The sequence below is a fragment of the Neltuma alba genome, unplaced genomic scaffold (genome assembly GCF_004799145.2).
Source record: "Neltuma alba isolate B1F8T4 unplaced genomic scaffold, ASM479914v2 tig00012743_pilon, whole genome shotgun sequence".
Lineage (NCBI taxonomy): Eukaryota > Viridiplantae > Streptophyta > Magnoliopsida > Fabales > Fabaceae > Neltuma > Neltuma alba.
Genome location: NW_021637159.1, coordinates 220820 through 239750, shown reverse-complemented (window position 1 = coordinate 239750; position 18931 = coordinate 220820). Strand labels below are relative to the sequence as shown.

The 18931-nt window shown below is 37.6% G+C and overlaps 5 protein-coding genes and 1 pseudogene across 5 annotated transcripts in view; 5 read left to right on the top strand and 1 right to left on the bottom strand.

The window, feature by feature from the left end:
* LOC114730526 (chaperonin CPN60-2, mitochondrial) overlaps positions 1-18931 on the bottom strand; it is a 28564-nt gene that overhangs the window by 2033 nt on the left and 7600 nt on the right. Inside the window, exons 2-12 of the mRNA XM_028917610.1 lie at positions 10300-10308; positions 2676-2856; positions 2300-2324; positions 2060-2191; positions 1655-1814; positions 1266-1441; positions 1076-1171; positions 672-776; positions 442-528; positions 277-366; positions 78-158 (exon numbers count right to left, since the gene is read on the bottom strand). Of these exons, the coding sequence (XP_028773443.1) occupies positions 78-158; positions 277-366; positions 442-528; positions 672-776; positions 1076-1171; positions 1266-1441; positions 1655-1814; positions 2060-2191; positions 2300-2324; positions 2676-2713 (990 nt within the window). The 5' untranslated portion in view covers positions 2714-2856; positions 10300-10308. The remainder of the gene's footprint in view (positions 1-77; positions 159-276; positions 367-441; positions 529-671; positions 777-1075; positions 1172-1265; positions 1442-1654; positions 1815-2059; positions 2192-2299; positions 2325-2675; positions 2857-10299; positions 10309-18931) is intronic.
* On the top strand, positions 4631-6934 carry LOC114730530 (NADH dehydrogenase [ubiquinone] 1 alpha subcomplex subunit 13-B). The gene is made up of 3 exons (XM_028917613.1): positions 4631-4984; positions 6393-6464; positions 6558-6934. The coding sequence occupies exons 1-3, from the start codon at positions 4770-4772 to the stop codon at positions 6700-6702; spliced, it is 432 nt and encodes a 143-aa protein (XP_028773446.1). The 5' UTR covers positions 4631-4769; the 3' UTR covers positions 6703-6934.
* Positions 7990-8576, top strand: LOC114730531 (NADH dehydrogenase [ubiquinone] 1 alpha subcomplex subunit 13-B-like; annotated as a pseudogene).
* Positions 11257-13369, top strand: LOC114730514 (probable glycosyltransferase At3g07620). The gene is made up of 4 exons (XM_028917597.1): positions 11257-11442; positions 11546-11754; positions 12136-12484; positions 12592-13369. Exons 1-4 carry the CDS (start codon positions 11257-11259, stop codon positions 13252-13254), a joined length of 1407 nt encoding a protein of 468 aa, XP_028773430.1. The 3' UTR covers positions 13255-13369.
* On the top strand, positions 14075-15263 carry LOC114730528 (probable glutathione S-transferase). The gene is made up of 2 exons (XM_028917612.1): positions 14075-14402; positions 14491-15263. The coding sequence occupies exons 1-2, from the start codon at positions 14094-14096 to the stop codon at positions 14857-14859; spliced, it is 678 nt and encodes a 225-aa protein (XP_028773445.1). The 5' UTR covers positions 14075-14093; the 3' UTR covers positions 14860-15263.
* LOC114730525 (putative pentatricopeptide repeat-containing protein At3g25970) lies at positions 16382-18742 on the top strand. Its single transcript, XM_028917609.1, has one exon. The coding sequence runs from the start codon at positions 16474-16476 to the stop codon at positions 18718-18720; it is 2247 nt and encodes a 748-aa protein (XP_028773442.1). The 5' UTR covers positions 16382-16473; the 3' UTR covers positions 18721-18742.

Here is an 18931-nt window from a genome sequence, read left to right as displayed (position 1 = left end):
ACAAGAAAAATGCATCATTAGATGCTCAGAAGAACAGACTTAATCTAAAATTAACCAATACCGGAACAGAAACTTACTTCACCTCCCGTCAGGACTGCAAGATCCTGAAGATTTGCTTTCCTATTTTCACCAAAACCAGGGGCCTTAATGGCACATACCTAGGGAAGTGCACCAGATGTCACATTGAATCAGCACAAAAATAATAATAATAGCAGCTAAATATTCCAAGATAGCTCTAAGACCTTAATAATAGCTAAGAACATTAGCAAAACAAACCTTGATACCAGCACGAAGCTTATTTAGAATAAGAGTTGCCAGAGCATCACTTTCTACATCCTCCGCAACAATCAATAGAGGTCTTTGTCTCTGAAGTTAGACAAGTGTCAGTCATCATCCAAAGTTTCATAATCAACACCATGAAACAATGTAAACAATTCTCACCTTTAGAGCTAACTCCAATACTTTAACCACAGCATTGATGCTCGAGATTTTCTTCTCATGGATTAGAACAAGAGGATCTTCAAGTTCCTATTGCACAAGATATTGCAGGAGTGAGCATGCATTGAGTGGTATTAACAAATATGGTGCTGCCACCAGGATTTTGAACACGCCTTTCTGCAGCAAAATTTCAAAGACTTGTCATGCATTACAGAAATAGAGAGAGGGCATACACATTTCTGGTTCTTCTGGTTTGTTATAAAGTAAGGAGATATATAGCCCCTGTCTAGCTTCATCCCTTCAACAACTTCCAACTCATTATACAGAGTCTTGCCATCCTGAGACAGTTCAAAAGATGTTAGTTCCCATCACAAACATGAATGTGTAGCAAATAGATTTTTACCGCACAGCCCCTCCAAGAAAAAAGGTAGAGAGAGAGTAAGGTCCATAGTGGAGCTTAAAAGTGAGGACACAAGAAAGCCGAATCACAGGAAAAAGCCAGAATATAAAGGGCAGAGAACAGAGTAGAATACTCCAGAGTTTTTGAAAAGACATTGAAGAAAAAATACAGAAAAACAGCAGAACCTCAGAGAATATGAAGAAAAAATAGTTAAGAGAAAATCGCAAGACAACTTACTGAGATTGTAATTACTCCATCTTTGCCAACTTTCTCCATAGCCCTTGCAATTAACTCACCAATTTCTCTCTCCCCATTAGCTGAAATCGTCCCAACCTATAATTTAAACATAGGAAATTAAAATTGTTAAAACAAAACCACAGTCCATGCTGCAATAGGAAATTAGATACCACAAAGAAAATTCCCAGACCTGCGCAATTTCTTCAGATGTACTGATCATCCGGGCTCTGCTTTTCAAATTTGTCACCACAGCATCGACTGCCATGGTGATACCACGCCTCAGGTCCATTGCATTCATTCCAGCTGCAACTGACTTGCACCCCTCAGTGAATATTGCTCGAGTGAGGACAGTCGCACATGTGGTTCCTGCCAAACAATCAAGCAACAAAGCTTCTCATTTCTGTTATAAAATATAAAACACAAAAAAAAAAAAAGAAACATAACTGGACAATGCATGGATGTCAATTGTTAAACAGCTGGATCGTCCAATATTTAACCATGTTTTGGTAGCAAATCAAGCCAAATTCCAATTCTCACAGAGCTAAGCTATCTAGCATCACATTATAGACAACATCTCACCATCACCAGCTACGTCATTGGTGGCATTTGCAACCTGCTTTACAAGACTGGCTCCAATGTTCTTTACTTTATCCTTGAACTCAACGCTCTTTGCAACAGTCACTCCATCTTTTGTCACTTTAGGGGCACCAAAGCTTTGTTCAATCACCACATTACGCCCCTACAGCATTAAATATAGAATATGAAGCTTCAAAAGAAAAGACCAGCTATAGGATCTTTCATTACTTCTTGCTTTGGAATAATGTAATTATCCAAGTGGACATTGGATCAGCACTTATACCATCCAATCATTCACTTCCACTCTACCCTCCATATTTTCCACTTATATTGTATCAGGAATCAATCTAGTTATGCACAGCAATCCAAAAACTGAGGTAAGTGAGCGTACACTATGAGCTAGGTTACCTTAGGACCCATCGTCACTCTCACAGCGTCAGCAAGCTCTTCAACACCCCTAAGCATTAAAGCCCGAGCCTCCACACCAAATTTAATGTCCTTGGCCGCATAGTTTCTTCTCCAACTCAACCTACTTCCAATCTATGGCAGGCCACAAAAATAACACAGATTAAGTGTAAGTTAAGAGTGAGAATGATTGATTCCAAAAATATACTAAAATTTAAAGTGCTATTCGGAACATTGCACCACCTGTTGGCTGCTGCTCCTAGCAATCCTGAAATCGAAAGAAAATTAAATTAAAAGTCAGGGCATTTCAACGCTTATTGACTTGCGCCGTAATTCAACTAAAGGGATTGTTAATCCCAAATGATCAAAAAATAAGCGAAAAAAGTCGCAGGATCTGAGATACATTTCCACAAGGACTAAAAAAAAAAGCCTGATTCCATTTCACATATTTTGGTAAATAGCCCAAGAGTTAATACACACATCAGAAAGCTACGGTATTTAGACGGTATGCAGCATTTCGGCCTAAAAAAAAGACGGGATGCAGCATGGAAAAGAAGTTCAAAACTCCAAACGTAGAATCGCATAGTTAGCAAAATGGTCGTTCAGAGTTTAGAGTTACCGGGCTTTGGAGGCCAGGCTAGAAGCAAAGCGATACATGGTGACAGTGGGAAGTAATGAGAACTAGGGAAACACTGAAGAATGGCAACGTCTAAAAGCAAAGGGAGCGAAGGAAAGTGGTAGCAGAGCGCTGCGTTGCAGGGCAACAGCGAAATGGAACAGAGAAGCAGGAAGAGAGCCTGCTTTTTCAAGAGAAGGGAAGGCTCTAGAAGAAGCACCTTCTAGGGTTTAGGGTTTTGTGCTCCAAGTTTAAACCATACCCATATTTCGTTTAACGGGTCACCGGGATTTCCTTTTTCGCCCTCATAAATTTACTAGGCCGAAAAATATTGAACCGGTCCCCCGGGCGGCTTAACCAGAAGCCCCCACCCGAATCCATGTGCACGAACCGGCAAAGTATTTGCCTTCGCTCCGTTTGGTATTTGCCTTTTTTTTTTTTTTGGGCCTTCGCAAAGGGTGGGATTCCTAGCATTCCGGCCCATCGGGTTGGTGAGCTCGTGCTTCGAACGCTCCGTTTGGTATGTTTTCTTGCGGTGTTCATTTTCCCCAGAATGTTCCTTACTTTTTAGGGAAGGAGGATGTCGCCTAATTCTTTTCAAATGTCAGCGGCTGAGGCAATTTAGATGAGGAAAATTAAAAAAATATATCTCTAAAATTTTAAATTTTTAAATTAGAAATGAAAATATGTTATTATTTGTTTCAGTTACTATTAAAGTATGGTGAATAAAACTGATTTAAAATTTTAAAATTTAAAGGTATTCTTTTAAAATTCTCCCATTTAAATTCTAACTGTTAACTATAAATGATAATTAAATAATCTTGAAATTAAAAAGAAAACAGATATTCAACAATCCTTCTTGTTTTAGAATCTGCACAATCCAATTATTAGCATTAAAGATACCATTTTTGCTCACTAGAAGTGTGTTTTTGGTGCATGTATATTTTTTATTAGAAGTAACCGTGTTAAAACACTATTTAGTATCAAATATAAATGGATTTTTGTTGAGAACTTGAACTTGAATATTGATTCGTCACATTACAAAAAACTAGTCTCTTTTATTAAATTCAACTCGTCACTGTTATAGATTGCCTTCGTAGTAGAGTGAATCAACTTCTCTTACCAAATACGCCTCACTCTCTCAACTAGTATAGCTTCATATTGAAGTGACAAGTATTCTTCATGCAATATCAAATTACTCTAAATTTGCGTGACTATTTTTATAGTTCAAATATGAACTATAAAAATAGTAAATAGTTAAACAAAAATAATCAATATGTCTCCAACAATATTTGATACATTTTTGAATTTTTAAAATATAAGTGGTTAATAGCAAAATTATGGTAGTTAATAGCTAAGTAATAGTAATTTTCATTTTAAAAATAAAAGTAGTCAATCATAATATTAAAGTAATCAATAATTAAATAAGAATAGCTATCAAAGTTTTAGAAGCAAACGCAGTCAATACTTAGTCATGAAAACTACGACAATCGGTTGCTAGAGCTCCGATAACATTTATTAGAGGAGTCATCAATGCTAGAGCTCCAACAATTAAAACCTAGCTAAAGATGTTGAGATGCCATTATTAAAAACAAAAAACAAAAAAAAGACAGTGAAGGCCATTTATGTTATTTTGTAAAATTTAAAAATTTCAAAATCGTACTAGATATTTTATTTGAGATTTTAAAATTTACCATAGTGATTTAATAATTTTCAAAATATTTTATTGTCTTTTTTCAATTAAATATGAGATTCTTGTATAAAACGTCACAAATAGCTGGGCTTTTTGTAAATTGATATACAATTAAATTATAATAAATTGAATATCCATGATGAAATTACATATAGACACATGGACAGTGACATAATCTTTTTGCCACAGATAATGATATAATATATAATTATATGTTAATATTACTTACCACCACCAATTTCTGTGAGAGAAAAAAGGGAAATTCGGGAACTCACGTACCGAGCCACAATCCTCACCTGCGTGCTCCCTCTAGGGTAAACAGCGACCATACCCGATCTCCCCTGCCTTGTTCCCCAGAATCCGTGGCTTGAGAATCACATTGAACCCATAGCAAAGGATCAAAGATGACGGAGGCAACGATAAGGAATAAGCCCGGCATGGCCAGCGTCAAGGACATGCCGGTCCTTCAAGATGGTCCTCCTCCCGGAGGATTCGCTCCGGTCCGATTCGCTCGCCGAATCCCAAACAAAGGGCCCAGCGCCATGGCCATATTCCTCACCGCGTTCGGTGCTTTCTCTTGGGGAATGTACCAGGTGGGCCAGGGCAACAAAGTCCGAAGGTCAGCTCTCTAGCGCACTTCCTGTAAATCTTGATTTGGTTTCCAATTTTCGATTTGACATTTTATTGTTTTTGGTGTTCTATTAATTGGGTTTGAAGAATTGGGATGGATTACGAGGACCTTTGTTAGGCTTAGGTTGATTTTAGTTGACATATGCGATTTCTTATATCAGGGATTTAGATATTTTTCAAATTTACGAAGTTGTTTATATTAGAGTCCGTGTAGTTAATTACAGTTGAGTGATGGTTTTTATTCACTCCCTGGAAATCAACTCTGCAAACGCGAGCGTATTATCGCATATTATGCGATCTGTCCACTGAGGATTCTCTTTCTCTTGTTATATGAAATTAGAAATTTGTTTATTTATGCTCTTGTTATCGTTGTAATGGAATTTGATATATGGGATGACGGAATTTTCATCAATTTTAACAGTGTGAAAAATAAAAATACCTGTGAGCTTCCTGAAGGCTTAGAGAGTTGGCGTATAGTAAACATCCAATGCAAAATGGCCCAAAACATAGACCCAGTACAAAGTCAAAAGATGATCATAAAATGACGTAGCATCTTTCTGCGAAATAGCTTTTGATGTAGAGACGTTGGATTTGGCTCAACAGTGATGCATAGGATTTTTGATAAAATGAGGAGAAACCATTTAGAATCGGGGATGAAATGAATAAATATGAATATAAAAGATGGAAACAATGAAAATCATATCTTCATTCATAGACTTCGAAGCTTTGACAGAACGGCACTACCGTGGTATATTTATTCTGATGTAAGTTATGGACGAGGCTCTGATGGTTATTGTGAACTCTCTTGATATTTATCTGTGCATGCTGTGGCGTTAATCATATTCTTTACTGGGCATCTCTTTAATGCTTTGTAGATATGTGTGACACATTGTCCTCGTAAGGTTTAAACTGTCTTTATATTAATGCTTGTAAAAGAACAACCTTAGGCTCTTACATAGTTTGCTGTGACTGTCCAAAATATGTAATATCTGAAGAACAGATCAAGCATTTGCTCACATTCAAGCTTCTGGTTTTCTGCTTCTAAGTCATTGGCGTCTGAAATGTTATGCAATATAGGGTTTTAATGCAGTGTGGTGGGTTCGAATATGATTGTTTCTTGCCCAGCATTGATATTATTCTAACTATGCGTTTGCAATTTTAAGTGAATTTCTTGACAGCTGTTATTTGCCTCCCGTTTTGACTTCCTAGGTGATTTTACTATGGCCTTTTCCGCTTGCCTCATGAGTCAGGAGTTTCTCTTCTGTTATTTTAGGACAAAAGATGGAGAGGGGCCATGCAGAAATAATGGTCCATGTGTGTGTGTTACGGATGCATTGGACTTCAAACCCCTTTTCCCCGGTGAAAAAACTGATCTATCTAAATATTTTAATTTCTAGGGCAATCAAAGAGGAAAAATATGCAGCTCGCTGTGCGATACTGCCTGTTCTTCAAGCTGAAGAGGATGAAAGGTAGGTGATATGTTTCTTCGTATCAGGATGATCTATGATGAAGAAACATTTGTTGCGTTGGGCATTAAACATTTGTCTGCTTTATTTCTCCAGATTTGTTAGGGAGTGGAAAAAATATCTGGAGTACGAGGCAGAAGTAATGAAGGATGTGCCTGGTTGGAAAGTTGGTGAGAGTGTGTATAACTCCGGCAGATGGGTGCCGCCAGCAAGTGGCGAGCTGCGTCCTGAAGTATGGTGAAAATGTTTTAACGCATCACCATCCAGAGTCGGCCTATCGGATGCTGTGATCCACATGGTACTTGTGTTCCTGTTTCTAAATCCAATAATGTATCTGGAACTCTTGTAATCGCCTTTCAGAATGCTATGACATCAAATTTTTATTTCACTATATGGGGGCATGAAGATTTGAACCTTAAGCGAAGTGTGAACAATCCGAACCCTCTAGAAGGAATACTTTGAATTTGTGTTTATGTTGTCCCCTCGCCCTCAATTCAAGTAAGGGTGGATAAGCATCGTTGCCGAGCGTATTTGACGACGTAGTCTTACATACAGTAGGTCTTCAGTTGTCGCCCCGCCTTACCTCATGATTATCAAAATCCTCCAGAGATCTGCATGCAAGGATTTGAAGTGAGCTGAACTTTATGTCAATAAAATAAACGCTCAAGTGAATTGAAAAGTCCTTCTCCTCCCTCGTTCGGGTCAGCTTCATCCCCTTTTTAAACTTTAAACTTGTCCCGTAACAATTTGTCAGGAAAAATGCCAGTCATAAATCAGTTCCAAAATCCCACGGATCTTTTTATCTCAGAGAATCATCCAACCCGTCGGGAGACTCTGGGCTCATGGATTATACTGTATTATCTTTGGTATTTTATGTATACCCTACAAATGAGATCTCAAAATTTAGGATTGAAGGTAGTACCACTCTGTTTCTATTTACAAATCATTTATACTCTAAACCCGCAAATTAAGACAGTATTAAATTGGTAATTTCCCCCCACATTTATACTTATTAAAGAAATTGTATTAAATTTTTTTTTATATTTTCTCTTATCTATTTACTTTATCTCACATTGCATTTATTAAGTCAACATGGGTAAAAATTAAAAAAAAACTCATTAATTATCTTACAAATAATTTATATTTGGGAACAAATTTTTTTCTTAAAAATAACGTATAAATAAGGACAGAGTGATATACCCGCATACATGATTAAAGCATATTAGTTACATGGGGGGTTGTGATTAGTCACTGTTTTAATTAAATATTTATCACGTGCCAAGTGAAAATATTACCACTTCCGCTCATGTGGGTTGATTAAAATACTAACAATTATTTTTTTATTCATTTATAATAATTTCTGTTCCAATTTTTTCTTTAAAAAACGGGAAGTAGAAGAAGAAAATTCCCGGGAGTGTGCTCTCGCGCTTCTGGGCGATTTGCTAATTTGCCATACGCGATCTCCGCAGTCTTGTTTTCAGAATCCGTAGCCTTAGAATCACATTGAAACCATCGTGAAGCATCAAAGATGGCGGAGGCGATGATGAGGAAGAAGCTCAGCATGGCCACATGAAGGACATGCCTGTGCTTCAAGATGGTCCTGCCCCCGGAGGATTCGCGCTGGTCCGATTCGCTCGCCGAATCTCAAACAAAGGTCTCGGCACGATGGCCATATACCTCGCTGCGTTTGGTGCTTTCTCGTGTGGAATGTACCGGGTGGGCCAGCGCATCAACACCCAAAGGTCAGCTCTCAGACGACGCACTTCCCGTGAATCGTAAATTTTCATTTGTTTTCCAGTTCTCGATCCGACATCTTATTGGTTTTGCCATCTGTACATTGTGGGTACACACTCTTTTCTTTTGTTCTTTGAGATTAGAGAACTGTTTAGTTACATATTGCATCATGAGTGCGGAGTTCCCCTTCTACCAAAGTGGGATGAAAATAATGGTCCATATACATGTTTCGGGCAGGCGTAATCCATTGGTGATCTTCAGTTCCTTCTTCAAACTGATTTATCTACACACTTGAATTGATCTAGGGCACTGGAAGACGAAGATTATGCTGTTCCTTGCTCCATACTGCCCGATATTCAAGCTGGAGAGAATAAAAGGTAGTCATGTGAAATATTTCTTCATATCATCAGGATGATCCATCATCTATGATAAAGGAAAAAAAATTGTTTGTACTCGACATTAAACAATTGAGTGCTTTCTTTCTCCAGGTTTTTTTAAAAATATAGAGTACGAGACAGAAGTGATTAAAGGTGCATCTGGTTGAAAGTTGGTTGATGCATCTATGACTCCTCACCATCACCATCACCATCACTTGGGTCTACTGTATTCTGTTTTCTGCTGTGGTAGTGATTTTCCTATTTCTATGTTAAATGATGGATCTGGAATTCTTTTGCTTGGTTTTCAGAATGCTATGACGGACGTCGTGTGAAGAATTCCTGCTCTTCACAAATATATTTTCAATTTGATTCGAATGGTGTTTAACGCAAATAAGGTAAATAATAAGGGCTCCTTCGGTGTTTAATGTAAGATAGAATGGAATGGAATGCCAATAACACAGCCATTTTGACATGATATTGAGAGTATTTGAAAGAAATCCAACTTTATATATGCCTCTCCTATCTTGCTATGGCGTAAGTTCGAAAAATAAATTTATTTCAAATTATAATATATCAATTCCATTTTATCTCTTAAATTTATAATTTTTTAAATTATTTCTGTTTTTTACTAATTAAATTCCTTCTATTAATTACATATACTACCTCCAGTCTTTAATATAAAAGTTAGTTAATTAATTTGAGTAAATTAAGAAAACTAGTTAAGTTAATTATTTTTAATAAATAAGTATTGTCTTTCTTAAAATATCTTTACTAATCAAATGTATTGGTTAGAGCTACTATTATTATAAAATTTATCTTAAAAAATAATAAATATAGAAGACAAAGTGGATTTGAGTCTTATATTTATGATCAAAATAAAAGACAAACGAGCTCTTACATTAAGGACTGAAAGTAGTATTAAAGAGAATTTCCACCAATAATGAGGGTAATGATCAAAGTAATATTTTACGGAAACCAATAAACCAATCATTTAAATTAACAAAAGTACCCTAATTAACAAAATAGCGACCGCCAGCCGAACAAGTCCATGGCCATGCCCATCTCGAGAGGGTTAAAACCTTAATTATTTTCTTATACTTCGTCACAACGGGTCCCTTGCGGTAGTCCTATAAAAATGTAATATTGATCGTGTTTCTATATATCACATACAGATAGTCTATCACTTTACATATATAAATTATTCATTGAGGAAATAATTGAATAGTATTATTGACGCCTATTGGCAACTGACTAATCCGGATTCGAGGGTAGGAGTGTCGCGGTTTTCCAACGATGGTTGTCTCTTCTCCCAACAAGAGCGCTTTCCGGGACTCGAACATGCGTTCTCATCTTTATGGGGGGCAAGTCTACTAACCAACTTGACTAACTGCTCGTTGGTTAGTACATGATAATTAATCAAGTCAGATGAGTGTGTAAGTTTTTTTTTTTTTTTCAATTTTCATATCTGTTTAACATCTCATCGAACTTTCAAACGATTACTACTTTTTTTTCTCCCCCATTAATATGATAGAGCACTAGTCAAATGCCGATTAATGATTTTTGAAGGAAAAATTGTGCCATTTTTTAAGCCGCTGCACTCGAGTTGTTTATTTCTATTTATAGACTTAACTTTTATCTTTTCTTCTCATTATCTCTTATTCTCCTTTTGCTTCAGCTTTATCTTCTCTTGATTTATTTTTCAACCACCGGGTATGTTTGTGATCCACCCCTTTTCTCTTCTAAAGGTCTCTTCTTCCACTATAAACATGATTGCATCTGAAAAGAGGTTTGTCTTGTCTCTATTTTATTCTTTATCTGTTTTTACATTTTTTAAAATGATTTATTCTATCATATTCAGCTATTTTCTATATTTTTATAGATTAATACGTGACTTCTCTTCAGGAATAACGATCAAGATTTTGAAAGAGTGACTGACATCTTGAATTTACACTTGCAACGTTTGCAAGGTATTTGATTCTTTCAATTAAGAATTTTGATGCCCCCTGTTTTGTAGTAATGTATAATTCGTTTAACGTTGTTTTCCATAAATTATCATTAATTATTAGTTTTTTTCCAATTTGATCAAGGGTTTTCCTTTTGAGACTTAAACGTAAAGAGTATTAATTATCATCATTAATTATTAATTTACTAACTTAAAACTGCACAAATACTAGTTGAAATGAGGTTGATAGCTGTTTTTCTTATTTCAATAAAAGAGTTTGGTTGGCCTCGTATTCTTCACGACTTCATCCTTAGCCAAAAAAGGACATCGTTTCTTATGAAATGGAGCCAATTAGCCAGGCCCTTAGAATGAGGCTTCAAGTATATACTCAAAGTGACTGATTCTAACACTCTGATTCTTAGCAGAATATAAGTAAAACCCTTTTTTCCTCGTTCACTGTTTGGATAAAACATGATTATTCAAGGGTAGAGTGGAAAACGTCTGGGCTTAACATGTGTATTTGTTTATGTTTGGTTTAGTGTAAGAGGTTGTTGGCGCTGATATGTGATTTCGTTTTCAATGACAGAGACAGGTTTGGACAAAGTCACACGATACGAGGTGGCGCAGTCCCTGATGAAATCTAATTACTACACGTAACTGAAGCCACCCCGAGTGTAATTAGTTGGCGTACGTCACAACCACATTACTTCTTCTTCTTCTCCTTCTTGTGTCTTTGGCGAGGATGTGGAAGTTCAACAAACTGGGCTCTGCTCTTCTTCTCTTTGCCTTGGCCGCCATTGTTGCATTCGCTGCTCTTGATTACTCAGATGCTTCAAAGGGCTCATTCTCTCGTTTCCATCTCTCGCCTTCTTCACCTTTTTCCTGGCTTACTCCTCCTCTTTCTCCATTGCCTTCTCCCATTCACACTGTATGTAAATATATCTATATAGTCTTTTCTTCTTTCTTTCTTTCTTTCTTGTTTTCTTAAATCTGTTATTATCAAATATGGGTGTGTGTGTTTGTGTGTGCAGAATCCTAAAGAGAGTACTGAGGATCAATATGTGGTGAAAAGAACAGAGGAAGGAGATGGAAAACTGAAGAGGCTTGAAGGTGAGCTTGCCACAGCTAGAGCTTTGATAAGAGAAGCCATTAATTCTAGGCCTAACGACACTAAAGCGCTTCAAGATTCATATTATGTTCCGCAAGGAAACATTTACAGAAAAGCCTCTGCTTTTCACAGGTACGGCGAACCGTATATATTGACTAGTCTGATGAAAATCTCGCAATATATCCTCAAAAGAAAAACGCAGGTATATATCTAAACTTCAAAGAAAAGAAAAGAAGCTTGCTTGCTTTTCAAGAAAATGAAAGCAAATAGAGGAACAGAAAGTCCTGGTTTCAGGATATGATAATTCATACCACCACACAGAAATCTTGGTGTTAATACCATTTAACGACAGAAAAAGACTTGCACATTCTTATCATATTCTCTCTTAATAAAAATGCGTAAAGAAGTAATGTTTGCCGGTAAAGAAGTTACTTAAGATTAATTCTTTAGAGAATAAGTATGTTACAACAGTAGTGCTCACCATAATTTCCTTTTGACAATTAAACCGTGTAGGAGTTACCTGTTAATGGAGAAGCTCTTCAAAATCTACGTCTACAAAGAGGGGGAGCCTCCATTATTTCACTATGGCCCCTGCAAGGACATATACTCCATGGAAGGAGTTTTCATCAACTCCTTGGAGATCAATAAGCAGTTTCAGACTCAGAATCCAGATGAAGCACACGTCTACTTTCTTCCCTTCAGTGTTGTGATGATCCTTCAGCATCTGTTTCATCCAGTGATTCGAGACAAAGCTGTTCTGGGTAGAACTATTGGAGATTATGTCCGAATTATATCCCATAAATACCCATATTGGAATAGAAGTTATGGAGCTGACCATTTCATGCTTTCCTGCCATGACTGGGTATTCTTTCTTCATTTCTTTCTCACTTGGATTTCCATCCAATCTTTCTCTAAAATCTTAAGTGCCATAGCTCAGACCTGGTTTAAATTGTGTTTTTGTGTGCATAGGGGCCAAGATCAACATGGTATGTGAAGGAACTTTATTTCATCTCAATCAGAGTGCTTTGCAATGCAAATATCTCTGAGCATTTCAACCCCAAGAAAGATGCATCGTTTCCAGAAATCAACCTCAAAACAGGAGAAACAGGAGGTCTTCTTGGAGGCTATCCTGCATGGAACAGAACAATCTTGGCCTTCTTTGCTGGGAAAATGCATGGGAGAATCAGGCCTTCACTTTTCCAGCACTGGAAGGACAAGAAAGACAAAAATGTGCTAGTTTATGAGACACTTCCTGAAGGATTTTCATATGAAGAGGCAATGAAGAAGAGCAAGTACTGCATTTGCCCCAGTGGGTTTGAAGTGGCAAGCCCAAGGATTGTTGAGGCTATTTATGCAGAGTGTGTGCCAGTCATAATCTCACAGCATTATGTTCTTCCTTTCAGTGATGTTCTGAACTGGCATTCCTTCTCTGTTCAGATCTCAGTGAGTGAAATCCCTAGGCTTGAGGAAATCTTGATGGGAATTTCTCATGAACAGTATTTGAGAATGCAAGAGAATGTTAAGAAGGTTCAAAGACATTTTGTAGTGAACTATCCTCCCAAGAGATATGATGTGTTCCACATGATTATTCATTCAATCTGGCTTAGAAGGTTGAATGTGCATGTGAAATGATAATCTAGTCATATTTAGGAATAGCTTCCCTTTCTTTTGGTAGTGAAGGTAAATAATCGGTTGACCTTCAATTTCGTACGTGTATGAAAAGAATCTCAAATGATCATTAATTTTTTTTATTCCTTTATACTTTACGATCAACCTCGTCAATTAATTACTACTCCTAAATTCTAAATGATCAAATACATCAAATCAGACATCAGTTCAGTAACTATTATTTTTTATAAGAGTTGTATTTTTTTCTCTTAGAATAACCCTGAGAATTTCGTGAGAAATCATAATTATTTAAGTTATGATCACACTGAGAAAAAGAAAATAAACTCGAAGAATACTAATTCCAAAAAAGTATGTTTGAAAAAAAAAACAAAAAGTTGCAGAGATAATCTAGAATTAATACTGTCATCCCCATCTAAACAACTGAAGCATGGAAAATATACTTTTTTTGCTTTGCCACGCTTATTTTCAAGTTGTCTTTGGACACAAGGTGCCTACAATTTCTTGGTTGTTTCTTCCAAAAAGAGAATTCCACATATTTGGTTTTTCTGCTTTATTTTTAATAAAACTGCGTCATCTGAAAACAAGTCAATCGTGGAAATGACAAGCCAGTTTCATTGGTTCGTCCCTTTCTCATCGTTTTCAATGATGTAGACCTTTACGCGTTTTTGAAAATTCAACCTTCAAAGAGATGACTCATACCAACTCTTATTCATAGTCTTGGGTGGCTATTTTATCCGATCAGTATGTTCGAATTTCACATATTCTTTGTCTCCTACTATAAATGAACATATAAAACCCCCCCAAGTCCTTTCTTTTTAACAACTTAATTTCTTCTATTAGCCATGGATGAAGTGAAGTTACTGGGATTTTGGGCAAGTCCGTTTGTTCACAGGGTAATCTGGGCTTTAAAGCTAAAAGGAGTGAAATATGAATACATTGAAGAAGACCTTACAAACAAGAGCGAACTGCTTTTGAAGTCCAATCCAGTCCACGAGAAAGTCCCTGTGCTTATCCATGGCGACAAAGCCATCTCCGAGTCCTCTGTCATCCTTGAATATATTGAACAAGTCTGGCCTCAAAATCCCCTGTTTCCCAAAGATGCTTATGAAAGAGCCCTATCTCGTTTCTGGATCAATTTTGCATCAGACGTGGTAAATCTCACTTCAAATGTTTTCCATTTAACTGCCTTAATTTTCAGGCTCTCAAGTCTGAATATTTCTTCGGTTAATCTTGTTACAGGGCATGATTTTCCGCTCACTTTACTTGTCCAAAGAAGAAAACAGAGAAAAGAGCAGAAGAGAGGTGATTCAGGTGCTGCAAATTGTGGAAGAACAAGCTCTGAAGGATAACAAATTTTTTGGGGGAGACAACATAGGAATGTTGGACATAATTTACGGAAGCATTCCTCACTGGTTTGAAGCCTTGGAAGAAAGTGTGGGAGTCAAAGTGATCGATCCCAATACTCTGCCTCGCTTGTACGCCTGGGCTCAACGTTTCAAGCAAATTCCTGTGATCAACCATGATTTGCCACCTTATCAAGATTTGCTTCTTCACATGAAGCGCGTGAGGCAGAGGCTCATCTCACAACCACCAAATTCTTCAGCCTAGCTGCCTCAACCTTTCTTTTAAGTACTTTCATATAATTTATTCTCTACTATGTGTTGTTTGCAAAACTTTATTCACAGAGAAGACTCATTATATGAAAATGATGGGAAACAACGTGATTTTCTTGTCTTCTCTAGCGAAAGGCGGGGCAGCCATTCTTCAGAGGAGGATTCAGTTTAGAAGTCTGAGGTTTTGAAGTAATACTGTCTCGGAACTTAGATATCAACAGGCGTACTATTAGCTGTGGGTGTTATGTGAGACATTTGCTTTATGTTAGTTATTGTCAGTTATTTTCGGTTTATGTTTTCCTGTTTCTGGTAGTTACAGATGCTGTGTGGGAGATTACAAGTTTGTGTCATGTGATGTCAGTTATTATTAAATGAAGCGTTGTTCAGCTTACATTTGCAGATTCTCATTCCCTTGGAATTTTATATCCCTCCTTTTCTATTCTGTGTCTTCTTTTTTAATTCTTTTTTTCTGACTCACCATACCTAAACTAATCAGAGAACTATTCAGTTTTAGTGAGCATTACATAATCACCCCTTTTCGGAGGCAAAAAAAAAAAAATTCATTTATTTCGGGTCCAAGACAAGATCCGAGTCTCAATGCGGCAATGTTTAATATAAATGAGCAGAAAGCATTCTCCATCAGTCCATCCCATATGAAACGGTGTCGTCCACAGAAATCATCTCAACCGTTGAATGGAGGAAATAATCACGACCGTTCGTTTTCTAATCTCAAGGCAGTGCTCGGTTGGGATTTTTCTTGAAAGGAAGAGTGATTGGCAGAAAAGAATGGGGCGCGACAAATGAATCCCCCCCCCCCCCAAAAAAAAAAGGCCGCTTCTCCTCGCGGTGTCTCCTCTACTTGGTCCACTACCCTCCTGCGGTGGCCGCAGCAGCCGCCGCCTGCGTCGCAGTCGATCGTCGCCATCCTCTCTCCCGTAGTCTTTTTCGTTCTCATCTTCGCTCTCGTCGTCTCTGAGTTTGTTCTCTCCGGCTTTGATTAGCTTTGATCCAGTAAGTCTCCCGAATCTAATATCCTTCACTTTCTCGTGCTTCTACACTTATTGCTTGGCAATGTTGGTTTTGTCTGCTGAAAAGTGGTTCGAAACTTAATAAAGGCTTCTCTGGAGTTTTTGTTGAATGCTCCATTGAGGCATGGCTCCGGACAAACCTTACGTCGTCACTCATCCATTCGAAATTCGGATAATTGACCTTCAAAATTGTATATTTCTACCTGGTCTTTGCAAGTGATTACCAGTTTCCTATTCTGGCTAATTTATATGCTGGAGTTTCATGATTAAAATCCTGTTATATTTTCTTGTTGCTGGAGTTTAAAGTGGGCTTGCTGTTGTCTGAGGATGACTTGTTTTTGGTTTGATATTTGAAGTAATGATTTGGTGCAATGATTTGAAGGGAGGACCCTTCAACAGAAAGAGCATCTAATAAGAGAAAACAGTAACGGATCCTTTACCAAGCGGGAATCCCGTCCTTACAGAGGGGTTTTATTTTTGTTTAAATAATGCAGGGCTTTAGGCTGTTGGAAGGAAAGAAGTGTAATAATCTAATTATCCAATTATCTAATAATAATATTATTATACATTAATGCCAATGAATGAAGAGGTTGCACGCACTCATTCGAAGCCCAGTTATTAGTTTGCTTCAGGTTACTGGAACCCATTGTCAAGCAATCAAGTTAGGAACCACTGCAGACGTTTATACGACTAATAATATTATAAATGGTTATACGAGATGTAAACAATTGTGTCTGGCCCAGAATCTATTCAACGAAACATCCCACAGAGACACTGTGTCATGGAATACGATGATTACTGGTTACATCAGCTTGAGTGATCTTGAACTTGCATGGGCAATGCTCAAAACCATGAGAAGATGTGGATATGAATTTGATGGGCACACGTTTGGAAGTATGCTTAAGGGGATTGCCAGTTACCAAGAGTTTGAGCTTGGGCAACAAATACATTCAATGATCTTAAAAACGGGATTTTCAGAGAACGTATTTTCAGGTAGTGCCCTTTTGGACATGTATGCTAAGTGTGGGAGACATGAGGACGCCTATGCTGTATTTCAGCGCATGCCAGAGCCTAACTATGTATCTTGGAATTCACTCATTGCTTGCTATGCTCAAGCTGGTGATCATAGTATGGCATTCCGGCTACTAAAATGTATGGAACAGGAGGGTGTGAATCTTGATGATGGCACAATATCTCCACTTTTAACATTGCTTGATGATTCTGAATTATATGCGCTGGCAATGCAGTTACACTGCAAAATTGTAAAACATGGACTGGAATTGGTTAACACTGTCTGCAATGCCACTATCACAGCGTATTCTAAATGTAGTTCTCTACAAGATGCTGAAAGAGTATTTGACTGTGCTGTTGGATCTCGAGATCTGGTCACATGGAATTCTATGCTTGCTGCTTACTTATTGCATGAAAGGGAAGATCTTGCTTTCAAAATCTTCATTGACATGCAATTTCTCGGCTTTGAACCAGACATCTATACTTACACTAGTATTATTAGTGCTTGTTCCTTGCACGTGCATAAAAGCCATGGAAAATGCTTACATGGTTTGGTAATAAAAAGGGGACTTGAAAATTCAGTGCCTGTTTCTAATGCTTTGATCGCCATGTATATGAAACTGAATAATAGGTGCATGGATGATGCTTTAAAAATTTTCATTTCCATGGATTCCAAGGATTGTGTTACCTGGAACTCTGTTTTAACAGGATACTCCCAAGTTGGTCTGAGCGAGGATGCCTTGAAGTTATTTGTAAAGATGCGATCTCTGGATATAGAATTTGACCACTATACGCTTCCGGCTGTCATCAGATCATGCTCGGATTTAGCAACACTACAGTTGGGCCGGCAGTTTCACATCCTGGCGCTTAAAGTAGGGTTTGAGTCCAATGAATATGTTGGTAGTTCATTGATCTTCATGTATTCTAAATGTGGGATCATTGAAGATGCTAAGAAATCCTTTGAAGCAACTTCTAAAGATACTGCAATTGTTTGGAATTCCATCATATTTGGCTATGCGCAGCACGGGCAAGGAAATATCGCACTTGACCTCTTCAACTTGATGAGAAACAGAAAGGTGAAACCTGACCATATAACCTTTGTTGCAGTTCTAACAGCATGTAGCCATAATGGTCTGGTGGAAGAAGGCAGCAAATTTCTAGAGTCAATGGAGTCTGATTATGGGATTCCGCCACGAATGGAGCACTACGCTTGTGCAATCGATCTCTATGGCCGGGCAGGGCGTCTAGAGAAGGCTAAAGCTTTGGTTGAAACAATGCCTTTTGAACCTGATGCAGTGGTTTGGAAGTCTTTATTAGGTGCCTGTAGAACTTTTGGGGATATTGATTTAGCTAGTCAGATAGCAAGTTTTTTGCTAGAATTGGAGCCTGAGGAGCATTGTACTTATGTTATACTTTCTGACATGTATGGTCGTCTTAAGATGTGGGATGAAAAGGCTAGTATAACAAGGCTGATGCGAGAAAGGGGAGTGAAAAAGGTTCCTGGTTGGAGTTGGACAGAAGTGAAAAATGAAGTGCATGCTTTTAATGCTGAAGATCACTCTCACCCCCAGTGCAAAGAGATATACTTTCTGTTACATGGACTAATGGAGGAAATCAAAATTTTGGGTAGTCTTTCCAATCAAATGCTGTTACTGCAATATTTGGATAATCTAGATGCCTGTTGTATCAATAGCTCTAAGGAATCTTCCAGTTTGTTGGGTTTATTCCCAACTTCCAAGGATGGGATGCACCTTGTCCTCCTGGAAGATGATAACAAGGGCTTCGCTGTAAAGCAAAATGGATTTATTGTTATTTAATTAAAAAAAACTTAGAGTCCAATGAGTTGAGCATTCGGGCCCAAAAAGAGTTGAGTATGGACTTTTTTTCCATGTTTATGAGTGCAATTTTTTTTTTTTAAACATACTACTGCTAAACAGTAGTTCAATATGTTGCCAATCACTTAGTTGGACTTAGGGGGTGTTTGGATAAAAACCAAACCATGGTTTCAGAAGTGCTTTTACGGATTAC

What these genes read in the sequence shown, in the direction of transcription:
- LOC114730530 (XM_028917613.1), top strand. Translation starts at nt 4,770, where the DNA reads ATGACGGAGGCAACGATAAGGAATAAGCCCGGCATGGCCAGCGTCAAG. An exon ending in CAGGGCAACAAAGTCCGAAG is followed by an intron (nt 4,985 to 6,392) that starts GTCAGCTCTCTA and finishes TTTAATTTCTAG; the next exon opens with GGCAATCAAAGAGGAAAAAT. An exon ending in CAAGCTGAAGAGGATGAAAG is followed by an intron (nt 6,465 to 6,557) that starts GTAGGTGATATG and finishes TTATTTCTCCAG; the next exon opens with ATTTGTTAGGGAGTGGAAAA.
- LOC114730514 (XM_028917597.1), top strand. Translation starts at nt 11,257, where the DNA reads ATGTGGAAGTTCAACAAACTGGGCTCTGCTCTTCTTCTCTTTGCCTTG. An exon ending in TGCCTTCTCCCATTCACACT is followed by an intron (nt 11,443 to 11,545) that starts GTATGTAAATAT and finishes TTGTGTGTGCAG; the next exon opens with AATCCTAAAGAGAGTACTGA. An exon ending in AAAGCCTCTGCTTTTCACAG is followed by an intron (nt 11,755 to 12,135) that starts GTACGGCGAACC and finishes TAAACCGTGTAG; the next exon opens with GAGTTACCTGTTAATGGAGA.
- LOC114730528 (XM_028917612.1), top strand. Translation starts at nt 14,094, where the DNA reads ATGGATGAAGTGAAGTTACTGGGATTTTGGGCAAGTCCGTTTGTTCAC. An exon ending in TCAATTTTGCATCAGACGTG is followed by an intron (nt 14,403 to 14,490) that starts GTAAATCTCACT and finishes ATCTTGTTACAG; the next exon opens with GGCATGATTTTCCGCTCACT.
- LOC114730525 (XM_028917609.1), top strand. Translation starts at nt 16,474, where the DNA reads ATGAAGAGGTTGCACGCACTCATTCGAAGCCCAGTTATTAGTTTGCTT.